At 39.7% G+C, this 18072-nt stretch overlaps 1 protein-coding gene across 1 annotated transcript in view; it reads left to right on the top strand.

Annotated features, from left to right (window-relative positions):
* Window positions 1-18072, top strand: part of LOC147706821 (ATP-binding cassette sub-family C member 10-like) — a 1330844-nt gene that overhangs the window by 86501 nt on the left and 1226271 nt on the right. Inside the window, 1 exon segment of the mRNA XM_086925587.1 lies at window positions 16866-17093. Within this exon segment, the coding sequence (XP_086781713.1) occupies window positions 16866-17093 (228 nt within the window).

Raw genomic sequence — 18072 nt, 5'->3', positions numbered from 1 at the left:
TTGGGATTGAAGGCAGAGCAATATTCACTGGTGTTGATGCCAAATTTCCAGGCCCTACACGAGATGCACTGATGGAAGCCCGTTTTATTGGACAACCAGTTCTTCACATTTCTTACATCAGGACTGGATTTCACAAGGGAATCCCTCATAGAGGGAGCCCTCCTGAAGGTGATAGATGGCTCATCTGGTATCAGTGGGGCTAGACTGATATCAGTTTTAAGCAGCGGCCAATGCCTTTTTAGTAGGGGAACAGCGTTTACAACGCAACTTTTACAACGCAGTACCTTTACGACTATTCACTATCCAGCCAACGTTGTAACGACTTGCGTTGTAAAAGTTAGTGTCGTAAAGGCATGTGTTGTAAAAGCATGCGTTGTAACGACATACATCCTTTTTAGTATCCCCCTTACCTTCCTTTCTTCTGTGTTAAAGGTGGTGATAAGGCACAGTCTTTCTTCTTCCTTACCCGGGTCTGAGTTATCATCTAACTGTTTATTGTCAATGCTGCCTGACAGGCATTCCTCCCTGCTTTTGCTATTGGCTCTCTCTCTAGACTCTTTTAGTTCTTTAGGTGCGTAGCCACGGGCTAAAAATCTCTTGTATGCCTCCGTTTGGCAGGCCTCCAGCTCAGACTCATCCTACGCATCCTAATAAACTCGCCATAGGGTATGCTTTTAATAGATGTCCCGGATGGGCACTTTTTGCATGTAAAATTGCGTTGCCCGCAGTGCTCTTCCTGTGAAGCCTGGTTTCAAGTTTATTTTCATTGACATAAGCTTCTACATCAAGGAATTGAATGTGGGTTGTACTAATTTGGGACGTGAATTTGAGGTTCAGATCATTCTCGTTTATCACATCCACAAAATCCCTTGCAGATTCTAGTGACCCTTTCCATACCATGCAAATGTCATCTATGTACCTCCAGAAGTGCATTTTGCTGTCAGAGAACCTGGATTTCTGTGTACCCATGAGGACATGCTCCTCCCACCACCCGACATGCAAGCATGCGTAAGTAGGGGAGAAGCATGCCCCCATAGCCACACCCCTTTGCTGTTGGTATATTTCCCTGTTGAATAGAAAGTAGTTATTCATTAAGCAAAGTTGTATCATTCTTAGTAACATGACATTATGTTGTCTAAATAAGTTGTTACGTTGGTCCAAAAAATATTTGACAGCATTAAGCCCATCTGTATGTTGGATGCTGGTATACAATGTACTAATATCAAGGGCAATAAGTACAAGATCTGGTTCCCATTTTACTTCCTTGAGTTTAGTGAAAAAGTGACCTGTGTCCTTAATGAATGAAGGAAGGTTCTCTACAAAGTCATGGAGAAAGTAGTCCACATACTTGGAGACTGCTTCCAACAAGCTTCCCTGGCTTAAATAATTGGTCGCCCAGGTACTGGGGTAGTCTGCTTGTTGATTTTAGGAATGAGATAAAAAGTCGGGGATACTGGGAATTCATTTTTCAAAAAGGCATGTTCTTGTTTGCTTAAAAGTCCCTCTCTTTTCCGTTGGTGCTCCTTATGCACTGTGTCCTTCAAGCATCTAATGTAATTGAAATTCCCTTTTCTCTAACACGTGTCATCGCCCAAGTGACGTTCAGCTTCCTCCATGTAGAGGGATCGTGGCCAGATAACAATATTTCCTCCCTAATCAGCTTTATATATGTGTTTATATATATATATATATATATATATATATATATATATATATATATATATATATATATATATATATATATATATATTCACTGAAAAAACCATAGGTTATAGACCATATATAGTTAGGAATTAGCATTTACAAAACCTTGAAAATTCACTGAAAAAACCATAGGTTATAGACCATATATAGTTAGGAATTCGCATTTACAAAACCTTATTTTACTCACACAAAACCATTGAAATTCCATATATAGTTAGTTGCACTAACTATATATCGCGCACCCGCAATCCACTGCTGATGATGTCACATATTACATCATTCATGACATGGTCAGTGACATCACTGATGACATCACTGATGACATCTCAAATGACATCACTGATGACATCTCAAATGACATTACTGATGACATCACTGATGACATCTCATTTGACATTACTGATCACATCACTGATGATATCATTCATGTGATAATACGATGAACCTCTTCAGACTCTAATATAACCTTAGATACAATCAGTGTAAACAGACACTCACAGACTGTCACTCATCCATGGAGTTACTCACACACCTAGTCAGTCATGCAAAAAATCAATCACACCTCCATTTCCTCAACTATACAGTTATACAAACTTTACTTATTCAAACATATACTAACACATATTTACTCTCTTATACAATCCCTGATACAAGTTCACAATGATCCATACAGCCACTCACACATTCACTGGCTCTTATGCACAGTTATTTAAATATGTCAACTCTCACATGTACTGTGTTTTACATATGTACTTACTTTGACATGTAGCACTGAGATATCCATTCACTCACCAATACACTCATGCACACAGTCAACCGCCCATACAGCTGTTTCCACATGCACTTTTGAAACCATACATCTAGTGAATCAACTGCTCACACATCTATGCACAGAGTCATACACCTCCCAGCCACCCACACACACACTCAGTCTCCCATACAAATACTTGGGCAACCAATCAATAACCCATATAGTTGCTCATATAGCTACTTATCAACACATGCAACAGTTTACAGAACAATAGACATAATGATGCACAAATTAAGACAGTTTAGTCACTAACCCATGCACTCAGTGAGACACATTTAATCACTCACTCATACAGTCAGTCATGCACCTACTAAATCCTTCATCCAGACACTTATACATCCACTCATTCTTCAATATGTAAGACATATTTTAACTTTACAGAAACATACAGTCACTGGATGTTGTCATCAGTGATGTCATTTGAGATGTCATCAGTGATGTCATCAGTGATGTCACTGACCATGTCATGAATGATGTAATATGTGACATCATCAGCAGTGGATTGCGGGTGCGCGATATATAGTTAGTGCAACTAACTATATATGGAATTTCAATGGTTTTGTGTGAGTAAAATAAGGTTTTGTAAATGCGAAATCCTAACTATATATGGTCTATAACCTATGGTTTTTTCAGTGAATTTTCAAGGTTTTGTAAATGCTAATTCCTAACTATATATGGTCTATAACCTATGGTTTTTTCAGTGAATTTTCAAGGTTTTGTAAATGCTAATTCCTAACTATATATGGTCTATAGCCTATGGTTTTTTCAGTGAATATATATATATACATACATATATAAACATATATCATCTGTATATCTATATAAATACAAACATAAATGCATGCATACATATACTTATATGCATACAGATGCATGTTATTTACATGAAAGTTGAAAAAACACTAATAAAAACAAAGCTAAAAAGCCACCTCATTACAAACAGAATGGCTTTAACTTAAACGAGGGCGAGATCTATTCCATTTTCAATGCTTGTTTACTTTGGTTCCATCAAGAAGGCATTCAGATGTGTCACACATTTGCCATAAATTCTGAATGTTAGCACTCTAGTTGCACATTAGATCACTGTAGTAAAGCTACTGCTCACCAGGGACGTCTGCTGCTGGTATTCAAAGTGCATGTTTCAGTCTGCATGTCAAAATTTTTTTAATGAAATAGAAGAGGATTTGAGAAGTCACTCAAAATGATCCCTAATTTTTCTTTCTGAAGCACTAATCATACTTTCTATGGCAAAATTAACCCCCTCATGTTGTTCCTTTTTAAATTGAGTGTTTTCAGACTTACCACTTCATTCCAATCAAGATGGCCTCTGGTGTGCCATACTTTTGTCATAAGTAAGACTGTTAGCGCTCTAGTTGTTCTTTAGAACACTCTGGGACATTCTGTCATTGGGCTATACTTGGGGTACATCTGGGTGATATTTGGGCTACATTTAGGCTCTTTTGTCTCTGGTGGCCATCTTGGGAGACTGTATGTCAGAATGTTTTAATGAAATTGAAGAGGGTTTGAGAAGTCACTCAAAATGTGCCCTAATTTTTCTTTCTGCAGCACTAATCATAATTCATATGGCAAAATATACCCCCTCATTTTGTTCCTTTTTAAATTAAATGTTTTAAGAGTTACCACTTTATTCCAATCAAGATGGCTTCAGGTGTGCCATACTTTTGTAATAAGTAGGACTGTTAGCGCTCTAGTTGTTCTTTAGAACACTCTGGGACATTCTGTCATTGGGCTATACTTGGGCTACATCTGGGTGATATTTGGGCTACATTTGGGCTCTTTTGTCTCTGGTGGCCATTTTGGGAGACTGCATGTCAGATTTCTTTAATGAAATAGAAGAGGATTTGAAAAGTCACTCAAAATGTGCCCTAATTTTTCTTTCTGCAGCACTAATAATACCTTCTATTGCATAATATACCCCCTCATTTTGTTCCTTTTTAAATTAAATGTTTTAAGAGTTACCACTTTATTCCCATCACGATGGCTCCAGGTGTGCTATACCTTTGTAATAAGTAGGACTGTTAGCGCTCTAGTTGTTCTTTAGAACACTCTGGGACATTCTGTCATTGGGCTATACTTGGGCTACATCTGGGTGATATTTGGGCTACATTTGGGCTCTTTTGTTTCTGGTGGCCATTTTGGGAGACTACATGTCAGAATGTTTTAATGAAATAGAAAAGGATTTGAGAAGTCACTCAAAATGTGCCCTAATTTTTCATTCTGCAGCACTAATCATACTTTCTATGGCAAAATATACCCCCTCATGTTGTTTCTTTTTAAATTAAATGTTTTAAGAGTTACCACTTTATTCCAATCAAGATGGCTTCAGGTGTGCCATACCTTTGTAATAAGTAGGACTGTTAGCGCTCTAGTTGTTCTTTAGAACACTCTGGGACATTCTGTCATTGGGCTATACTTGGGCTATATCTGGGTGATATTTGGGCTACATTTGGGCTCTTTTGTCTCTGGTGGCCATTTTGGGAGACTGCATGTCAGAATGTTTTAATGAAATAGAAAAGGATTTGAGAAGTCACTCAAAATGTGCCCTAATTTTTCATTCTGCAGCACTAATCATACTTTCTATGGCAAAATATACCCCCTCATTTTGTTCCTTTTTAAATTAAATGTTTTAAGAGTTACCACTTTATTCCCATCACGATGGCTCCAGGTGTGCTATACCTTTGTAATAAGTAGGACTGTTAGCGCTCTAGTTGTTCTTTAGAACACTCTGGGACATTCTGTCATTGGGCTATACTTGGGCTACATCTGGGTGATATTTGGGCTACATTTGGGCTCTTTTGTTTCTGGTGGCCATTTTGGGAGACTACATGTCAGAATGTTTTAATGAAATAGAAAAGGATTTGAGAAGTCACTCAAAATGTGCCCTAATTTTTCATTCTGCAGCACTAATCATACTTTCTATGGCAAAATATACCCCCTCATGTTGTTTCTTTTTAAATTAAATGTTTTAAGAGTTACCACTTTATTCCAATCAAGATGGCTTCAGGTGTGCCATACCTTTGTAATAAGTAGGACTGTTAGCGCTCTAGTTGTTCTTTAGAACACTCTGGGACATTCTGTCATTGGGCTATACTTGGGCTATATCTGGGTGATATTTGGGCTACATTTGGGCTCTTTTGTCTCTGGTGGCCATTTTGGGAGACTGCATGTCAGAATGTTTTAATGAAATAGAAAAGGATTTGAGAAGTCACTCAAAATGTGCCCTAATTTTTCATTCTGCAGCACTAATCATACTTTCTATGGCAAAATATACCCCCTCATGTTGTTTCTTTTTAAATTAAATGTTTTAAGAGTTACCACTTTATTCCAATCAAGATGGCTTCAGGTGTGCCATACCTTTGTAATAAGTAGGACTGTTAGCACTCTAGTTGTTCTTTAGAACACTCTAGGAGGCTGCAGTAGAACACAAATGAATCAACTGACAGTCTCTGTCCTTGTTGGATGTACATGTTTTACTGAGAATGTCAGACTTCATTTTCACATGACTGAGAAAGATAATGTGAATTTACAGAAAATATGCTTTCAGTTTAGCTTACAGATCCCCTTCCAAACCACTGTGGGAAAATCATGAGATATTAGTTTTCTTTCAAACAATATTCATGATATCACAGCAGAAGGTTTTTTCACATGGTAAAATCACCTTAGAACCCACCACAATTCCTAAAACGAGTATGGTACCATCAACAAATGATTTATAATGTAACTAAAGTCCTAAAACCCTCTATTAACTACAATGCTTTTTAATGAGGTGCTATCATGTATATTGGTCCCAAGATGGCTGCCAACACTTCTTGGATGAAGTGCTGACAGCCAATCAGATCAGATGTGTGGTTAGGCTCCGCCCAGATATATATCTTTTTTTGAACCTAAATTACTCAAAATCCACTGGAGCACATTTATTGAGACCTAGCAAAGGCACATCGGGCTAAAAGTCCCTACAATTTTGCCAAGTTTCGTGCAAATCCATTCAGCCGTTCGAGCTAAAAGTGAGGCCAACCGCCCTATGGAAATTAACATGGGAAAAACGCGTTTTGGGAACGCCCTTTTTTCTCGGCCCCCCCTTGATGAAACCCCACCAAATTGTCAGGGGCTGCTCAGAAACAAAATGTTCCATTTTCCTGAAAATTTCAGGCAATTCCGTCCACAAACGCCAAAGTTATTAGACATAGAATTTTCAAAAATCCCATAGAGAAAAAATCCTAACTATATATACCTACTGGCGACCGCCAGTAGGTAATATATATATATATATATATATATATATATATATATATATATATATATATATATATAATGTCAATGAGGCTGCTGCTTTCTAATTATGTATTTATATATCTGTATTCATACAGGAATGTTAGAAGATGTAAAAAAAGTGAAAAAATATTTTGAGAAAAAATATTTCGGATATATCGGGCATTGCAAGTAGATATCTTAACAAATTGAGTATTTCCTCACTGTTGACTGTCACGTGACTAAGTCACATGGTGCTGCGGGGGAGTGCACATATCAGCATTTAAAAAAGAGAAATGTTTGCTTTGGCGGTTATGTGATCAAGGGCTTTTCACGCCCGAAACGCGTCATCTTGTTGAACTTGGCAATAAGGAAATACACGGAACATCTTGCCAAATCCGTGTGGTCTGTTCTCCTTCTTCGCCGGCGTTTCCAAGCTGAAGGTGGTTTGGAGAGTTGATTGTGTATATATATATATATATGTATATATATATTCACTGAAAAAACCATAGGTTATAGACCATATATAGTTAGGAATTCGCATTTACAAAACCTTATTTTACTCACACAAAACCATTGAAATTCCATATATAGTTAGTTGCACTAACTATATATCGCGCACCCGCAATCCACTGCTGATGATGTCACATATTACATCATTCATGACATGGTCAGTGACATCACTGATGACATCACTGATGACATCTCAAATGACATCACTGATGACATCTCAAATGACATTACTGATGACATCACTGATGACATCTCATTTGACATTACTGATCACATCACTGATGATATCATTCATGTGATAATACGATGAACCTCTTCAGACTCTAATATAACCTTAGATACAATCAGTGTACACAGACACTCACAGACTGTCACTCATCCATGGAGTTACTCACACACCTAGTCAGTCATGCAAAAAATCAATCACACCTCCATTTCCTCAACTATACAGTTATACAAACTTTACTTATTCAAACATATACTAACACATATTTACTCTCTTATACAATCCCTGATACAAGTTCACAATGATCCATACAGCCACTCACACATTCACTGGCTCTTATGCACAGTTATTTAAATATGTCAACTCTCACATGTACTGTGTTTTACATATGTACTTACTTTGACATGTAGCACTGAGATATCCATTCACTCACCAATACACTCATGCACACAGTCAACCGCCCATACAGCTGTTTCCACATGCACTTTTGAAACCATACATCTAGTGAATCAACTGCTCACACATCTATGCACAGAGTCATACACCTCCCAGCCACCCACACACACACTCAGTCTCCCATACAAATACTTGGGCAACCAATCAATAACCCATATAGTTGCTCATATAGCTACTTATCAACACATGCAACAGTTTACAGAACAATAGACATAATGATGCACAAATTAAGACAGTTTAGTCACTAACCCATGCACTCAGTGAGACACATTTAATCACTCACTCATACAGTCAGTCATGCACCTACTAAATCCTTCATCCAGACACTTATACATCCACTCATTCTTCAATATGTAAGACATATTTTAACTTTACAGAAACATACAGTCACTGGATGTTGTCATCAGTGATGTCATTTGAGATGTCATCAGTGATGTCATCAGTGATGTCACTGACCATGTCATGAATGATGTAATATGTGACATCATCAGCAGTGGATTGCGGGTGCGCGATATATAGTTAGTGCAACTAACTATATATGGAATTTCAATGGTTTTGTGTGAGTAAAATAAGGTTTTGTAAATGCGAATTCCTAACTATATATGGTCTATAACCTATGTTTTTTTCAGTGAATTTTCAAGGTTTTGTAAATGCTAATTCCTAACTATATATGGTCTATAACCTATGGTTTTTTCAGTGAATTTTCAAGGTTTTGTAAATGCTAATTCCTAACTATATATGGTCTATAGCCTATGGTTTTTTCAGTGAATATATATATATACATACATATATAAACATATATCATCTGTATATCTATATAAATACAAACATAAATGCATGCATACATATACTTATATGCATACAGATGCATGTTATTTACATGAAAGTTGAAAAAACACTAATAAAAACAAAGCTAAAAAGCCACCTCATTACAAACAGAATGGCTTTAACTTAAACGAGGGCGAGATCTATTGCATTTTCAATACTTGTTTACTTTGGTTCCATCAAGAAGGCATTCAGATGTGTCACACATTTGCCATAAATTCTGAATGTTAGCACTCTAGTTGCACATTAGATCACTGTAGTAAAGCTACTGCTCACCAGGGACGTCTGCTGCTGGTATTCAAAGTGCATGTTTCAGTCTGCATGTCAAAAATTTTTTAATGAAATAGAAGAGGATTTGAGAAGTCACTCAAAATGATCCCTAATTTTTCTTTCTGAAGCACTAATCATACTTTCTATGGCAAAATTAACCCCCTCATGTTGTTCCTTTTTAAATTGAGTGTTTTCAGACTTACCACTTCATTCCAATCAAGATGGCCTCTGGTGTGCCATACTTTTGTCATAAGTAAGACTGTTAGCGCTCTAGTTGTTCTTTAGAACACTCTGGGACATTCTGTCATTGGGCTATACTTGGGGTACATCTGGGTGATATTTGGGCTACATTTAGGCTCTTTTGTCTCTGGTGGCCATCTTGGGAGACTGTATGTCAGAATGTTTTAATGAAATTGAAGAGGGTTTGAGAAGTCACTCAAAATGTGCCCTAATTTTTCTTTCTGCAGCACTAATCATAATTCATATGGCAAAATATACCCCCTCATTTTGTTCCTTTTTAAATTAAATGTTTTAAGAGTTACCACTTTATTCCAATCAAGATGGCTTCAGGTGTGCCATACTTTTGTAATAAGTAGGACTGTTAGCGCTCTAGTTGTTCTTTAGAACACTCTGGGACATTCTGTCATTGGGCTATACTTGGGCTACATCTGGGTGATATTTGGGCTACATTTGGGCTCTTTTGTCTCTGGTGGCCATTTTGGGAGACTGCATGTCAGATTTCTTTAATGAAATAGAAGAGGATTTGAAAAGTCACTCAAAATGTGCCCTAATTTTTCTTTCTGCAGCACTAATAATACCTTCTATTGCATAATATACCCCCTCATTTTGTTCCTTTTTAAATTAAATGTTTTAAGAGTTACCACTTTATTCCCATCACGATGGCTCCAGGTGTGCTATACCTTTGTAATAAGTAGGACTGTTAGCGCTCTAGTTGTTCTTTAGAACACTCTGGGACATTCTGTCATTGGGCTATACTTGGGCTACATCTGGGTGATATTTGGGCTACATTTGGGCTCTTTTGTTTCTGGTGGCCATTTTGGGAGACTACATGTCAGAATGTTTTAATGAAATAGAAAAGGATTTGAGAAGTCACTCAAAATGTGCCCTAATTTTTCATTCTGCAGCACTAATCATACTTTCTATGGCAAAATATACCCCCTCATGTTGTTTCTTTTTAAATTAAATGTTTTAAGAGTTACCACTTTATTCCAATCAAGATGGCTTCAGGTGTGCCATACCTTTGTAATAAGTAGGACTGTTAGCGCTCTAGTTGTTCTTTAGAACACTCTGGGACATTCTGTCATTGGGCTATACTTGGGCTATATCTGGGTGATATTTGGGCTACATTTGGGCTCTTTTGTCTCTGGTGGCCATTTTGGGAGACTGCATGTCAGAATGTTTTAATGAAATAGAAAAGGATTTGAGAAGTCACTCAAAATGTGTCCTATTTTTTCATTCTGCAGCACTAATCATACTTTCTATGGCAAAATATACCCCCTCATTTTGTTCCTTTTTAAATTAAATGTTTTAAGAGTTACCACTTTATTCCCATCACGATGGCTCCAGGTGTGCTATACCTTTGTAATAAGTAGGACTGTTAGCGCTCTAGTTGTTCTTTAGAACACTCTGGGACATTCTGTCATTGGGCTATACTTGGGCTACATCTGGGTGATATTTGGGCTACATTTGGGCTCTTTTGTTTCTGGTGGCCATTTTGGGAGACTACATGTCAGAATGTTTTAATGAAATAGAAAAGGATTTGAGAAGTCACTCAAAATGTGCCCTAATTTTTCATTCTGCAGCACTAATCATACTTTCTATGGCAAAATATACCCCCTCATGTTGTTTCTTTTTAAATTAAATGTTTTAAGAGTTACCACTTTATTCCAATCAAGATGGCTTCAGGTGTGCCATACCTTTGTAATAAGTAGGACTGTTAGCGCTCTAGTTGTTCTTTAGAACACTCTGGGACATTCTGTCATTGGGCTATACTTGGGCTATATCTGGGTGATATTTGGGCTACATTTGGGCTCTTTTGTCTCTGGTGGCCATTTTGGGAGACTGCATGTCAGAATGTTTTAATGAAATAGAAAAGGATTTGAGAAGTCACTCAAAATGTGCCCTAATTTTTCATTCTGCAGCACTAATCATACTTTCTATGGCAAAATATACCCCCTCATGTTGTTTCTTTTTAAATTAAATGTTTTAAGAGTTACCACTTTATTCCAATCAAGATGGCTTCAGGTGTGCCATACCTTTGTAATAAGTAGGACTGTTAGCACTCTAGTTGTTCTTTAGAACACTCTAGGAGGCTGCAGTAGAACACAAATGAATCAACTGACAGTCTCTGTCCTTGTTGGATGTACATGTTATACTGAGAATGTCAGACTTAATTTTCACATGACTGAGAAAGATAATGTGAATTTACAGAAAATATGCTTTCAGTTTAGCTTACAGATCCCCTTCCAAACCACTGTGGGAAAATCATGAGATATTAGTTTTCTTTCAAACAATATTCATGATATCACAGCAGAAGGTTTTTTCACATGGTAAAATCACCTTAGAACCCACCACAATTCCTAAAACGAGTATGGTACCATCAACAAATGATTTATAATGTAACTAAAGTCCTAAAACCCTCTATTAACTACAATGCTTTTTAATGAGGTGCTATCATGTATATTGGTCCCAAGATGGCTGCCAACACTTCTTGGATGAAGTGCTGACAGCCAATCAGATCAGATGTGTGGTTAGGCTCCGCCCAGATATATATCTTTTTTTGAACCTAAATTACTCAATATCCACTGGAGCACATTTATTGAGACCTAGCAAAGGCACATCGGGCTAAAAGTCCCTACAATTTTGCCAAGTTTCGTGCAAATCCATTCAGCCGTTCGAGCTAAAAGTGAGGCCAACCGCCCTATGGAAATTAACATGGGAAAAACGCGTTTTGGGAACGCCCTTTTTTCTCGGCCCCCCCTTGATGAAACCCCACCAAATTGTCAGGGGCTGCTCAGAAACAAAATGTTCCATTTTCCTGAAAATTTCAGGCAATTCCGTCCACAAACGCCAAAGTTATTAGACATAGAATTTTCAAAAATCCCATAGAGAAAAAATCCTAACTATATATACCTACTGGCGACCGCCAGTAGGTAATATATATATATATATATATATATATATATATATATATATATATATATATATATATATATATATATATATATTTACGAACTCCGTCCCCCACACGCTGCAGTTTCCCCAGACGTGGGGCAAGAACAGACACGGACCACAAAGTAGTAGATGCCGGTTTATTGCAGTGCTGTCGCCATATATATATTCACTGAAAAAACCATTGGTTATAGACCATATATAGTTAGGGATTAGTATTTACAAAACCTTAATTTACTCGCACAAAACCATAGAAATCCGCATATATAGTTAGTTGCAATAACTATATATCGCGCACCCGCAATCCACTGCTGATGATGTCACATATTACATCATTCATGACATGGTCAGTGACATCACTGATGACATCTCAAATGACATCACTGATGACCCAGGTGTTGTGGGTTGACCTCACGCAGGGGCTCCTGGAAGTTGGAGTCCCTGCGGGTCCGCTCGCAGCCCTGTACTTGCCTGCCAAAGCCCAGAGTCCGGTGTCCAAGATCAAAGCCCCTCTATGCTCTAGGCGCCTCTCTCCACACCGCGAAGCGGGACCCGCGGAGCGGGTCCGGCGAGGTGCTGCGGCAGAAGAAAAACACCACGGGTGCAGGGAACAGCCCACGGCGAAGTCCAGGAAAACAAGGTATCCCACGTCGATCAGGAAGGAGGCTGCTTTCAAGTGCTAGGGCGGGGGGTGTGGCAGTCAGGGAGAGCGACCCAGGTGTTGTGGGTTGACCTCACGCAGGGGCTCCTGGAAGTTGGAGTCCCTGTGGGTCCGCTCGCAGCCCTGTACATGCCTGCCAAAGCCCAGAATCCGGTGTCCAAGATCAAAGCCCCTCTATGCTTAAGGCGCCTCTCTCCACACCGCGAAGCGGGACCCGCGGAGCGGGTCCGGCGAGGAGCTGCGGCAGAAGAAACACACCACGGGTGCAGGGAACAGCCCACGGCGAAGTCCAGGCAAACAAGGTATCCCACGTCGATCAGGAAGGAGGCTGCTTTCAAGTGCTAGGGCTGGGGGCGTGGCAGTCAGGGAGAGCGACCCAGGTGTTGTGGGTTGACCTCACGCAGGGGCTCCTGGAAGTTGGAGTCCCTGCGGGTCCGCTCGCAGCCCTGTACTTGCCTGCCAAAGCCCAGAGTCCGGTGTCCAAGATCAAAGCCCCTCTATGCTCAAGGCGCCTCTCTCCACACCGCGAAGCGGGACCCGCGGAGCGGGTCCGGCGAGGTGCTCCGGCAGAAGAAAAACACCACGGGTGCAGGGAACAGCCCACGGCGAAGTCCAGGCAAACAAGGTTATTGCAACTAACTATATATGCGAATTTCTATGGTTTTGTGCGAGTAAAAAAGGTTTTGTAAATGCTAATCCCTCACTATATATGGTCTATAACCAATGATTTTTTCAGTGAATTTTCATGGTTTTGTAAATGCAAATTCCTAACTATATATGGTCTATAACCTATGGTTTTTTCAGTGAATTTCATTGGTTTTTTGAAAGCTAATATCTATAGCTGTAAAATATATTCTTTATTACGTGACGTATCACGTAGCCACGTGAGACGCCTCATGACACGTCGCATAAACATGACGTATCGTCTCTGCAGCGCAAACAAAACCCGTAACGTAAGTGCGCCAGAGCACGCTTACAGATATATATATATTTTTTTAACCTTAATTAGACAAAATCCACACGTGCACATATCTTGAGGCCTTGCAAAGGCACATCAAACAAACAGTCCCTACAATTTTGCCAAGTTTGGTGGAAATCTATTCCTTTAAATTTTTTTTACTGTTTCTCTTGGTTTTCCCCTTGTTACGCTTACCGTAACGCTACCCGGTACGCAAACCGGCCGCTCCAAAAACACAAGATGTCGGACTCCCGTTACGCTGCCGGTTAGCTGCCCGGGAAGCGCCTCTACCGCGAAAAATCGCATTTTTTTTTTCTTTTGCCCCGCGGGGCACTTTAATATCCCCCTCATCAATCCTAGGGGGTCAGGAGGGGTCTACCTTGCCCCCTTTCCTTCATTTCCCCCTTCGTTTTTCACCACCTCTTGTCTCCCGATCCTACCGAGAGACAAGATGGCGGCTGCTCCGGACTGTTTACAATGTTGACAGCCAATCAGCTTCTCCTCAGACTCCCCTTACGCTGCCGGATAGCTGCCCGGTTAGCTGCCCGGTTCACGTACCGATTTGCACCTCTACGACAAAAAATCGCAATTTTTTTTTTTTTTTTTTTTTTTTTTTGGCCCCGCTGGGCTCTTTAATATCCCCCTCATCAATCCTAGGGGGTCAGAAGGGGTCTACCTTGCCCCCTTTCCTTCATTTCCCCCTTCGTTTTGGCCTCCTCTTGTCTCTCAATCCTACCGAGAGACAAGATGGCGGCCGCTCCGGACTGTTTAGAATGTTGACAGACACCGGAGAGCCAATCAGCTTCGCTTCACAAAGCTCCGTTACGCGAAAAGTACGCGAACTAGTGCGCTATCCGGTACGCTGTCACAGATATATCTGTTTTTTTAAACGTCAATTTCTCAAAATCCACTGGAGCACATATATTGAGATCCAGCAAAGGCACATCGGGCTAACAGTCCCTACAATTTTGCCAAGTTTCGTGCAAATCCATTCAGCCGTTCGAGCTAAAAGTGAGGCCCCCCTTTTTTCTCGGCCCCCCCTTGATGGAACCCCCCCAAATTTTCAGGGGCTGCTCAGAAACAAAATGTGCCATTTTCCTGAAGATTTCAGCCGATTCCGTCCACAAACGCCAAAGTTATTAGACATAGAATTTTCAAAAGTTCCATAGAGAAAAAATCCTAACTATATATACCTACTGGCTATCGCCAGTAGGTAATATATATATATATATATATATATATATATATATATATATATATATATATATATATATATATATATATATATATATATATATATATATATATATATATATATATATATATATATATTATATATAATATATATATATATATATATCTCCCACTTCCACGGTGGGGATGATTCAAGCATGCGAATCTATGAAAGATACCAATACTGGAAAACTGAAGGTACAGGTAAGTAACTCATTTTCTTCCTCTTTATAGGCAAAGTCCTGCTCTTCTTGTATGTAGTTTAACCTACCTCCCATCATTTTTACATGTTCACGTTTAAATTGGCATTTTTTAAACCATGCTTTCTAACACACATTTTGCCTGCGCATTACAGTCAGATAATATACGCAGAGCAGGTTTGCTTCCATACACATTTCTTGGTAGGCGTATTATCACCATCTGGAACATTTGGTACAAGATCTTGGGGCCAGATGTACGACCAGAAAAATTGCGGCTCGCAAATTGCGACTCCTTTGTGAGTTACAATTTGCGAGGTGCAATTTGCCATGTACTGTGTTTAACACTGTTTGCAGTTCCCAATGGGGTCGCAAATTGTAAGGCTCATTAATATTAATGAGCCTCTCGCAATTTGCAAGCCCATTGGGTATGACAGGCCCTCCCAGGTATGGTGGCTAGTTGGGCTCTGTAGACCACCATCTCTGGAACTGCTTTTAAATAAAGCAGTTTTTTTTAAAAATGCTACCCCTTTTCCTTGAAATAAAACGGGATGCATTTTTTAAAAAAAATAATTGTTTTCGTTTCATTTTTTACTGACAGGTAGTGGTCCTTGGGACCATTGCCTGCGCTTAAAAAATATTTTTAGAGACAGTCACAAAGTGAATGGGTTCCCCGATGACCTCCTCCAAATTGCGACTGCATTACCACCCTCTTAAAGAGGGTGGTAATTTGTGAAAGTTTTGCGACTGCAATTGCGGACACAAAACATTCATACATTGATTTGCGGACGCAATTAGGAAGTGAACACCCCTAACTAATTGAGACTCGCAATTTCTAAATAGAGAATCACAAATAAATTGTGACCCGCTATTTAGGAATTGTACATGACCCTGGAACATTTTGCATGCACAAACAGGTTGCAAACCCATTTGCACATACAATTTAGGGTCGTGCATCTGGCCCTAAGTACATTACACAAAATGTCCTTACTGGTTGTTGTCTGTTAAGTACCAGCTCTGGAAGGGTATAGCATAAATAAGCACTGCTTGACAGGATCTCTGGCAATTGAGGCATTAGAGTGCATGTAATAAATAAGCTGCACCTGCCTTCGTTTGGACAGAGGAGCAATTCTGATGGACTGTTAACATTGCCCCTTGCCTAAATTCTAACCCACTTGAATTCCATGCAACTCCTGCAGAGGACAGTGACCTGCTTTACTCCAAGACATGTTGCTAGATGATATACGCACACAGGTAAATGGGGGATTCGGCCACCTGAGGTGGTCTTGGCAGATGCACACACCCTATACATATTTTAGCATTATTTTCACATTTTATTAATGTTAGTGTAGTTTTATTTTGGGTTGAGGGAGGGTTTGTTTTATGATGTGCTTTTGGAGGAAGGGAGTGTTTTATTCTGGGCTTTTGGAGGGAGGGGATGTGTTCTTTCAGGGAAGCGGTGGAGCACTTCGCTCGCCTCACCACTTTCAAAGTTTGCCAGTCTCCCCTGGGTTTCACTCTAATTTCTTCTATTTACTCTTGCCTTACAGCTGATGATGGAAATCCTGCGTGGAATCCAGGTGATAAAGTTCTACACTTGGGAGAAGTACTTTGCTGTCAAGGTAAAGACCATCCGTGACAAGGAGCTTCAGATGCTGACGAGCATCAAGTATGTGGATGCATTCTGCGCCTATCTATTGGATGCGCTGCCTGTGCTCCTTGCTATCGTGATCTTCACCATCTACGTCTTGCTGGGGCATCGGCTCTCTGCAGCCACGGTTAGTGTGTAGTTTGCTCAACCGAAAAAATGTGCATTCCATCCAGGCAAAATCCTCCTTCTCTCACTGTTCAAAACTGGAGCCACATTTCTACATATGTAATACTTTAGGACCTTGGAAATATAAAGGACTATTAGAGAGTCTGTATTTTGTGATCTAAAATGCCACTATAGAGTTCACTTGTTTTTATCACCCAAGATGGTGGCCTCCTCAAACTTCATCGAGCCATTGGTTGTTTGCATGGTCAAGCATATGCCAGTTTCCACCCCGGCCATCATGGTGCTTCCAGCCTCAGTGAGAAACTCAGGTCATTTGTGCTGCCCTTGGACTTCTGTTTGTGGAATCCATTCTCAAGCTCACTTAAGGTGACGATACTGCTAGCACCTAAGCAGACCAGCCTTGTGACGAGACCGTCACAACTCTATCAACTACTGGGCTGTCTACTGTGCTACACTCAAGCTAACCTACAATGCAAACCTCTTTTATTGCAATAATCCAATAGACTGCTCTATAAATAGAGTTTGCATCTCTCTTTGCCTGATGACTACTTGTGCATAAAAATCCCATGGTGTCTGTAAAGCATATGTTATGTCTCTAAATTATTGACAATAGGTAACAGCCACATGCTATGCCTTTTGATTTCTATTTAATGTTTATTCTGTAGTGTTCATGTCATTTACGAAAACTGACTCTCCATATCCCCATGGTGGTAAAGGATGAAGAAGTAATTTCTGCATATTGCACCTTGACTCGGACCCTACTCCCAAGGTTCAGGCCGAGTCCTCTTGGCATTAAGCAGTGAATTTTCCTTCCACTCTTTTCTGCAGTGGGTAGTCCTATTGCACTGTTTAATCAGGCTTCTACTGCCTTACTTGCTTAATTCTGTTACCAGATAGCTGCCCAATGCTGAAACAATGCTTCCAAAACCACTTGTTATTATTCCATTGTTTCCAAAGCATTGGTTCCAAAGAAACTGGTA

The sequence above is a fragment of the Lissotriton vulgaris genome, chromosome 6, assembly GCF_964263255.1.
Source record: "Lissotriton vulgaris chromosome 6, aLisVul1.2, whole genome shotgun sequence".
NCBI lineage: Eukaryota > Metazoa > Chordata > Amphibia > Caudata > Salamandridae > Lissotriton > Lissotriton vulgaris.
The sequence above is the reverse complement of the archived record's forward strand: the minus strand, read 5'-3'. Positions and strand labels throughout refer to the sequence as shown.